Raw genomic sequence first — 9,795 nt, 5'->3', positions numbered from 1 at the left:
GCGGTCCCTGTGCTTTGCTAAGCTTGTTCTAAGTAGGTGCTTTAGACCACTGAGCCATCTCACCAGCCCCTTTAAATTTTTTTCTTTATCTGTATATCACTTTGAACCTTTCTATTTCTTTCCTGAATTGCTTATTCAGGGGTTCTATACATTTCTGCAGTTGATTCTTTACTGCCAACGCTATTATTTCAGATCTACGAAGTTCCGGGGATTGAACTCAGACCCTTGGGCTTGCCAGGGAAGTGCTTATTTCACTGAACCATCTCCCCGGCCCCTCTACTTCTTCCTGCTGCAGCCTGTTAGATTTGAGCCCTTTGTGTCTCTCTGGCAAGATGTTCTGGTCCTGAATCAGCTGGGTGGGTCTTGTCTCTAGCCTCTTTGCAGGGAGTTCTGCTGAAGGGTCCACGCTGGGCCTGCACTCTCAGGCGCTGGGCCTGCGCTCTGGATCTATTCAGGATCCGGCAGCCCGGGCAATCTCACTCACTCGCCAGGCCTGCACTCTGGGTCTCCAGCATTATTAATAAAAGGGAGCCTAAACCCCCCAGATATCTTTACCTGTCTCCCTCACCAAAGCCAAGTAGAAGATAAGTAGAAGCAGCACCAGTGAGAAGGCAGACCCGAGACAGCTAGCGCCTCCGGGAGCCTTCCGTGGCTGGCCTGGCTTTCGTCTCTCACAGCTCTTTCTTCTCCAGGTGCCCTGTGGCTGACTCCACGCCTTGTGGCTCAGGAAGCTCCTGACTCACTTACCTTCTTTGCTGTCACTCTGCCCCACTGTGCCCCTGCATTTCCAGCCCCACCCAACCTCCAAGACTCATTCTCCTAGGAAGCCTCCCCTAGCCAATTCTGGGGCTCCTGGAACAGTCCTGCCCTTCTTTCTCTTCTTCTCCTTCTTCTTGTATTTAGTACAGGGCCTCACTACACAGATCAGACTGGGATTACAGGCTCACACCACCATGCCCAAGCTCAGCATGCCCCAGGGTAGGGCCAGCATGGCACACCAGAGATCGAACCCTGTCCCTGCACCTTCCTAAGCAGGTGCTTTAGTCCATTGAGCTGTCTGGCCAGCCCTCCTTTCTTCCTTTTGAGTGAGTACCTTTGTTACAACACTTTACATCATCATTTTTTTTCTTATGTACCCTATATAATTTTTTAAAAATTTAATTTATTTGATACAGGGTCTCCCTATGCAGTTCAGACTCATAGAGATCCTCCTGTCTCAGCCTCCCCAGCATTGGGATTATAAGTGTGCACTACCATGCTCATTTTCAGTGGCTGGCAGGGTGTGGGGCTGGCATGGTATGTGTACCAGGGATTGAACCCAGGTCCTTGTGTTGCCAGGCAGATACTTAGACCACCAAGTTATCTCCCCAGCATTGTGCATCCTATATATCTTCTCTGTACGCCCACTTTGTACAGAAGAAGGTGTTTAGTACCAGTGCAAACTAGACGTGAATGGCACTGGGACAGGACAGAGGAGACTGGCGGTTTTCTTCCTGCTCTCCGCATCTCAGACTACGTAGTAACACATTCACGCTCTCATGGAATGGAATGTACTCCGTAAACCTGGAAGTGCTCCGTCCTAGACAGTTCTGATCCTGTTACTGTCCCCCCAAAACGCCAAAGGAAAACACAGACACATCTTGAAAGGCTTTCTGAGCAGAAGCCAAGCACCAGAGGCCAGGCGTCGCGGAGGACGCACCCGCCACCTGCCGTACCGGGGATGGGCCTTCCTCTGTGGGATGTGACTCCTGCTTCACTTCACTGTTTTCATTGCTGCAGGGATTTATGCAGAGCAAGAGGAAAATGGTATTTTCTGTACAGTCCACCTATAAATACCTTTCCCAATTTGGCTGTGTCTACATAAGTCTAAATTTAATATCCCTAAAAAGAGACAAAAATAACACAGTGGTTATTTTGCCTACATGACACAAAATGACTTAGCCCATCTGCTTCACTGGGTTTGTCTGACGTGGGGTATGCACAGCATCCAGCATCTTACTCTTCTACCTACCACACGCTGCACTTGTGGGTATAAGCGTCAATGACAGCCACCTGGGAATTTCATCCCCAGCCACACCTGCCCTTTTCTGCCCAGTGGGGAAGAGAGAAGCACTTGTTTTCCAGTTCAATAGCTGTAGAGATGTGGCTGTCCCTCACCTGCCTGGCATGACATGATACAAGGGCTCTCGCATTAAGTGAAAGGGTATTTATTTTTGTTATACTTAATGGAGGCCTTTTTGAGAGGAATACATATTTCCCTGTCTCCTCTAAGAGTCTACATTAAGCCTAAATAACATTTTGCAAAACAACATCACAAGCCATGGGTATATCCCCAGGACCATGTAGCCTCCAAGGCTGTTGCCCCCATACCCTGTTGACCTGAGGCTTGCACGTTTTGTATTTGTTGTGACAGCTTCGTTTTGTCTCTTCTCTCCTCTCTTATGGTCCCTTCTTCATCTTTCACCCAGTAACCACTATCCTACTTTACTTCTGCTTGTCTGAATCCAATTGGTGAGATCAGGTGGCCCGGCCTGTTACTAAGACACGTAAAGCACAGAGCTACAGAGGCAGGCAGAGGCGTTCTACCACGCGTGAGGGCCGCAGCCCGGGAACCCTGCGACTCACGGTTTATCTTTATTCTTTTCAGTCTCTTGGCTGTGTCCCAGGTGATGGCTGGAACGTGACTGCTAAGCTGATAAAGTTTTGTCTTGGTTTTTGTCACTTATAGGTTCATTCTATTTTTTATTTTTTTTTTGCCTGCTCAGCCCACCCTGAGAGATTGGCTGGCGTGGCACATGGTGCCAGAGATCCAACCACGGTCCCCGGTGCCTGCCTAAGCTTGCCTAAGAAGGCACTTTAGACCACTAAGCTATCTCGTCGGCCCAGTTCATTCTACTTTGAATCACAAATCAGAAGTTTTTAAATGGCAGTTTTTTGGATTCAAGGATACATAAAATGTTAATATTACTGTTTAGTTGGCTTTAGAATTTAAATAATTTCCATAGTTTATTGTGACTTTATTGATTTGAATTTTAAATTTTATTTTGTTTTTATCAATTCCCATCTTTGATAAAAAAAAATTTCCTACAGGGAGTAGAAAACTGAACTTTGTATTTACAGATAGGCTGCTACCATTGGACGGACTCCAGAGCAATTATATGTAGATACAAGCTGTGGCCAGAGATGAATCCAAATTAGATGCAATCAGGCCGGAGAGATAGCTAGGTGGTCTAAGAGCCTGCCTGGCAAGCGCAAGGACTCAGGTTCGATCCCCAATATGACATGCCGTGCTGTGCCAGCCCCGGAACCATGGGTGTGCTGTGCAGGCCACCGAAACTGAGTGGTGGCACATACTTGTAACCCAGTGCTGGGGAGGCTGAGACTGGAAGATCACTATAAGTCTGAGTTGCCTTGCAAGACCTTTACCAAACAAACAAATTAGATGGAATCAAGAGCAGATTAGCTACACAAGTACAGATCACTTAGCCGCCTATACACGATCACTTTCAAATAGGTTTCAAACTCTTTCATATACATTAGCATTTTCTTCAAGACTTTTCTTTCTGCTGAATTTTTCTGTTTGAATGCGTAACTTCATAGTTGCCTAGATATTGCTTGTATCATAAAATATATTCTATTTTGCATCCACATAAATTAGACCAGACTTGCCTAAATCCTTCTACATTCTAAAACTGTGCTAGCTATGGCTCTTGCCCCCACAGAGCATCCGAACTCACTGGTGGGATAAGACCAGTGACTCCATGGAGGAGAAAAAAGAACATCCCACGCCCACAGATATGAACAGCTTGGAGCAAACCGCTGGTTATCAGCTATTGGTGGCCAAAGGATTCACAAAAGCAGGAAGACACTGCGTTCTAAAGGTAGCAGACCAGGCTTCTCAGAGACCCTAGACAAATAAAATTACGAAAGAGAGAGAGAGAGAGAGAGAGAGAGAGAGAGAGAGAGAGAGAGAGAGAGACCCTAGACAGAGGTGACCATGACAAATGGGTGGAGGTAGGACTCCAGGCCCCCAGGTGAACACAGGCCATCCTGGCTTCTGAGCAACTTTCCCCTAGCAGAAGCAGGAGCTGGGGCTGGCCCAGAGCTGAAGGAAAGGCCTTGGGAAGGAGGACGGAAGTTACCAACGAGGGTCATGGCAGGGCGACGAGCCCTTGGAGCCAGCGGCGGAGTGCGCCGCTTTCTCCAAGCACACGAGACCAGCATGGAGGCCCCTCTCTACACAAGTCCTTTTCCTTTCCAGCCAGCACACTAGCACAGAAGTCAGCTTTCTCCTGTTTCTAGCCCAGGCGGGCTGAGCCTAGAGCCTCCCCCCCCCCCAGGAAGCCTGAGCTAGGACAGGGGAGGTTGTTTCACGTGCTTCCAGCTCCCTGGAGAGAAGCTCCATAGGAGCCCAACTGCTAGAGAGGGGTTCCCGCTGGGGCCAGCTCTGAAGTCTGATATTCACTTTGGGGACATTTAGGGACCGATGCCATTACCTATGCAGAAGGTCTATTTAGGAGAGTGTCACCCCCTGGGATCACAGTAGACCCAAGGATGGAAAGAAGAGCTCTCTGGGCCCCAGGGAGGGGGCACTTTGAGCTGTGGTGGTGGGACACGCGCTGCGAAGGTGAAGGAGGAAAGAGCAAAGGCTGGGGGCCTTGGGGAAATTCTGCCCCCTTCCTGGCCCTGCTCAACGCCGAAGTCCAGATGTAACCCCGGCTAGGGCAACAGGGACCAAGCATCCCCAGCGGGTGCTGCTGCACTCCGGCTAGCCGGGCCCACTCCCTCCAGGACTCCCGGGCCCTGGCCAGGACAAGCAGACACCAAGTCTGAGCCAGGAGCCGGACAAGCCCCCTGGGCCGCGGCAGGGCTGCCGCGCTTGTCTCTCTGCTGGCTCTGTGCTCCCAGCTCCCGCAGCCCCTTCCTCGCCCGGCCCACCCCGGCACCATCCCAGAGCCCTTCTCTGTCTGTGCAGCACCCACCAGCCCTTTCTGGCTCGCAGGCTCGGCGTTCTCAGGGCCGGAGGAGGCGCCTTCATTGCCAAGTGGATGGGGGAGGGGCGAGGGGTTTGGCAGTGTGTCTCCCCAGGTGGGAGACCTGGGGGGCCCGGCACCCCGGGAAGGGGCTAGACGTTAGGCTTGGGTACCTCCACCCCCACCCGGCCCAGCTAGCCCCTCTCCACGATTCAGGACCCCGGGAACTTCGCGGTCTCCCCAGCCGCCATGCCCAGGCACTCCGCGGTATCCCCGCGCCCCTTGCTGTCTTCTCCACTGCTTCCCTCCTCCCGCCCCGCGTCTTTTCCGTCCAGTCCGTGGCCTCGGCTCTCAGCCTGCCCCTCTGCAAACACACCCTCCCCGATAGCCCGGCAGAACCCCGAGGGGAGGGGCGGACGCCCCTTCCCGCCTGTGGTTGGAGGGGACAGCGCAGCAGCCAGGGACGTGGGGGCGGGGGCCGACCCTGCGCCCCGCCCGATCAGGCCACGACTCTGGGGAGGGGGGCCGGTCCAGGCAGGTGCGGGCTCCAGCCTGACCCAGGCGGCTCCGGGGGCGGGGTCTCAGGTTACAGCCCGGCAGGGGGCTGGGGGCGGCCGCGGTTTGCGCCCGCTTGCCAGCCTAGAGGGCGGCGGGGAGCATATAACGGGCGGCGCGGCGGGAGAAGACGCAGAGCGCCGCTAGGCTGCCCGGTGCCCGCAGCCTCCGCCGTCTCCGCCGCTCCGCGCCGCCGAGGTCTCCTGCATGAGCGCGCGGTAGACTCGGCCAGCGCCGCGCTCCCGCCGCCCCGCAGCCTCTGCCCCGCCGGCCCCGCCAGGCCCGCGGGAGCCATGGTCCTCCTCGGGACGTCCCGCTCGCTGGTTCTGCTGACGCTGCTCGTCGCCGCGGTCCTCCGGTGTCAGGGCCAGGATGCCCGTAAGTGCCTGAGAATCCGCCCGTCCCCCTTCCAACCCCGCTCCGCAGCTGCTCCTGTCCCGGGGCGGCTCTCGGCGCCCTTGCGCGTGGCGACAGTTTCGGGACGTGCGGGCTCCGAGACAGCGCTGCGGCTAGGCGCTCCGCCCTGCACGTCTGGTGCCCCTGGAGGCCGTAGCCTTTCGCAGGTCCCGGCCCTGAGCGAGACCCTGGTCTCGCAGAGTCGGGCGCCAGCAATTTGCGTGCAGATGCAAATGCATTCCTCCACCGACTTCGGTAATTAGGCGCACAGGCGCGCAATTGGCCTCGCCAAGTCCTGCGGGCGCTGCAAAGGCGGCCGTGACCCCTGGAGCGCAGAATAGGGGAGCGAGCGGGCGGGACTTCGCCTCCTTAACCAGGGGTGGGAGGCTGGGGGCGGGGGGCGGGAGTTCAAAGGGAAGTGAGACAAAGAGAACTAATTCTGACACCGGTGGGCTGAAACCTGAGGCCACAAAGAAAGGCTTCGGTGAGGCGCTGTGGCTCGCGGCGCCTTGGGAGAGCTCCCTCTCGCTCCGCGGCCCGCAGTGAGGTTCAGTGCTCTCGCCTTCCCCTTCGCCTCTTTTCTGCCGAAGGCCGCAAAAGCTTCTCCTAGCAAAGGCGAGCACTTTCCAGCCTAACGCGCTTTGCAGTTGTCCGCGAAAAGGCACCCTGTCCCTGTCCTCGCCGTCTTACCGTCTTCCCTGCCGCGATGGGTTATTTTTGTAAGTTTCTGGATCTCATCAAGCCAGGCAGCGGGCCGTGTGTGGTGCGTGTGTGTGTGTGTGTGTGTGTGCGCGCGTGCGCGTGTGTGTGGCAGGGGAAGGCGATATTACTGTAAGTATTCAGCTCAGGATATTTAGAGAGAACAGTCTTACAGTTGAGTCCAAAGGCGGTGCTGACGCTACCTTTCCGCCTCCTTCGGTAAAGCTAGCTGTCTGGGATTATATTCAGGGCAAACAAACCCTGGAAAGTGTATTAGGTAGAGACAATTTTTTTTCCACGTGTTTGGGCACGTTTCCTACCTCCCGGATTCCAGCCCTGTCTTTGTGTGTTACAGATTGTAAATCAATCGCAGGTGAAACTTTGGGTGGGGGCGGGGATTGAAGTCCCTCTGCCTCCAAGGCTCTGCGCGCTGTCGCTGACCCCCGGGTTGTCTGCAGAGCTGGGCTGCGTGAACGGCTCCATTCCGGCAGCACCGCAGATCCCGGCGGGGCAGGGCAGGTGCGGGGCGCTGCGGCCTGGAGCCTCCGGCTGCGCCGCTTGGGGTCGTGCTCCCGGTCCTTGGGGAGGACTTACGCCCGAGGTCTGAGCTTGGACTGGCACTGTTTTTGTCCTAAATTTGTCAGTACACATCCACAAAAAAGCTTTTTTTTTTTTTTTTTTTTTTTTTTTTTTTTTGCGGAACCAGGGATTGAGCTCAGACCCTTGCACTTGCTAGGGAAGCACTTATTCCACTGAGCCATCTCCCCGGCCCCCCAAAAAGCTTTATTCTTGACAGAGTTGCGCCTTCGGCCGCAGTGGACGTGCTAGGTGACTTCATAGCTCCGACTCTCTGACGTTAGAGGCGCTCGCCGCGCCTTTCGCGGCCAGGAGTGAATTTCGCAACTTTTGGGCCCAACCTCCCGCTCGCCGATCCTCCTCCTGTAACTGTGCCCGCTCCTCCCGGTCGCGGGTCGCAGACCCAGAGCGCGCGGAGAAAGATGCGCCCTCGCGGGGCTCAGGAATGCCAGAGCCCGGGGTCCACTTACGCTCCGCCTCGACTTTCCATAAGTTTGAGGAACTTGGCGGCGCTTTTGACCCACATCTGCATTTCACAGTCCTCGCTCCAGAGCGCCGCTGGCGCGGGGAGACCTCAGTCCTGCTTTGTGAGGCTGCTTGCGCTGGGCGGCTGGCAGCGATGGCTTCCAGATGCGCCGAAGCCCTTCCCGTATTTATTTAAACGAGTTCCTTAAGGAGACCTGTGAATTGGGCTCTGTACGCACACGAGAAAAGCCCCATTCATGGGAGGCAGGCGGGGTCCGGTGGGCTCCCCGGGATCCCCGGCCCCCACTCCCACAAATGCCCCCTGTGCCCGCCGCCGCCGCCTCCCCGACTCCAGCCTTGCGCTAGGCGGCGCGAAGCAAAACAGTTCCCCGAAAGAGGTAGCTTTTTAATTGGCTCGCCACAAAGAGTCATTTGTGCGGCTGCAGCCCGGAGGGAACCGTATCAGGTGCGCGGTGGTATCTGCGGCCGTGGCGCTGGCCTCCTAGTCCACACCTAGCGGATCCGGTTACGGCGTGGCTCCTTTCTGGGGCAGTCGTTGAATGCCACTTTTTACGATCCCAGCGTCTGCAGAAGGGAAGAGTCAGCCAGCAGCTCTCATGCCCAGTGCCCCCTTTCCTGGGGAAATCTGATCTGCTGTGGAGACGCCCCCTCTCTGGGAACCTTCCCTCTCCTCCCTGGGCCCTCCTATGGCAGTGGGTTCCTCCTGAATCTCTGAATCTCCACTGGACACCTTTCTTTTTTCTTTTCTTTTTGTTTTGTTTTCTTTCTTTCTTTCTTTTTTCTTTTCTTTTTTTTTTTTTTTGTCTTTTTGAGACAGGGTCTAGCTATTGAGCTCACTTCCTAGCCCAGGCTGGCCTCGAACTCACAATGATCCTCCTGCCTCAGCCTCCTTAGTGCTGGGATTATAGGCGAGCACTACCATGCTTGTTTTGTTTTTTGTTTCTTTTTCTTTTTGTACTGAGAATCAAACTCAGGACCTTGCGCTTAGCAGGCAGGCACTCTCCCCTGCTGGACACCTTTAACCCCAGTGTGCAAACTCACCCCCTCCACACACCCCCTGCTTGGTGCATTCTACACCTTCAGGTATTCCCGCGAGGGATGTGTCCTGGCAGTATTGGCTATTCCTGTGGCGCCCCCTCTGGCTGCCAGGGATGGTCTTGCCTAAAGGCGAGATAATCACTAGATTTCTTCTAGTGGAACAAAAAAAATGTTTCTGTTTAGTTTTTCACATCCTTAAAGTGCGGAGGGCAGGCAGGCCCATTTCTCTCCATGCCCCTCAGGTCTGGGGCTCTTCCCTAATATTCATCCCTTGCTCTTGCCTTGGCGCTGGAGATTTTGATGAGAAAAACATGTGGTGTGAGCTCTGCAGCCCGGCTCCATGGAGCTCCTGCCACTGCAGCCTCTTGCAGCACAAATTCCAGACAGCAGGGCGCTGGTGGAGAGGGCTAGGCAGGGCTCTTCTGGGCTGCGTTCTCGCAGGACGCCAGCCCTGGCCTCCACACTTGCCTGCCCGCGAAGCGCTGCTCTCTGTCTGCAGCGGCAGGCAGTGCCTGTCTGGCAGGAGCACGCCTGGAGGTCGGCCCCAGCGGCATTTTAAGTCACCTGGTGCCTGCTGCGGCAGCCGCTGTGTGGCATGGGCAGCTCCCCCAGTTGGTCCTGGTGCTTTCTGTTGTTTGTTTGTTGGTCTTTTTAGACAGGGTCTCACTGTGCAGTTCAGGCTGGCCTCGAGCACACTGCCTAGCCCGGGCTGGCCTCAACCGGCAACAATCCTCCTGCTCAGCCTCCTGCCTCAGCCTTGGTCCTAGTGCTAATATGGTTTAAATAACTAACAGGAGAGTTCCTAATCCTAAGAGCTCCTCCTTTCACTGTCCCCTCCTCTTGTAGGTCTATTTTATGCAGTCTGGCTGTTTATAGATTCTGACTTTTGTGGGTGGAACTTTTTACATTCTCTTTGAATTTTAGCTGTCAGTGGTGTTTAGCAAATTCCACAATTCCTGGAAAAATAAAAGGAAGACCTCTACTTTTGTGACAGGGTGCCTTCCCATTTTCCTGCCTCGTTTCCCTTACCTCCCGGTTGCTGTTGAGCCTCCTTCTCCTCCTCCTCCTCCTC

The 9,795-nt window shown here is 55.0% G+C and overlaps 1 protein-coding gene across 2 annotated transcripts in view; it reads left to right on the top strand.

The window, feature by feature from the left end:
- The first annotated feature begins 5,588 nt into the window (after positions 1 to 5,588).
- Positions 5,589 to 9,795, top strand: part of Col2a1 (collagen type II alpha 1 chain) — a 37,074-nt gene continuing 32,867 nt past the window's right edge. The window contains exon 1 of one of the 2 annotated variants that reach the window (XM_004638603.1): positions 5,589 to 5,906. In XM_004638603.1, coding sequence (XP_004638660.1) covers positions 5,822 to 5,906 — 85 coding nt within the window. In that variant the 5' untranslated portion in view covers positions 5,589 to 5,821. The remainder of the gene's footprint in view (positions 5,907 to 9,795) is intronic. The other variant, XM_004638602.1, reaches the window with a different exon arrangement.

The sequence above is a fragment of the Octodon degus genome, unplaced genomic scaffold (genome assembly GCF_000260255.1).
Source record: "Octodon degus isolate 3935 unplaced genomic scaffold, OctDeg1.0 scaffold00100, whole genome shotgun sequence".
Classification (NCBI taxonomy): domain Eukaryota; kingdom Metazoa; phylum Chordata; class Mammalia; order Rodentia; family Octodontidae; genus Octodon; species Octodon degus.
Note: the sequence above shows the minus strand (reverse complement) of the source record. Positions and strands in the feature narration are given on the sequence as shown.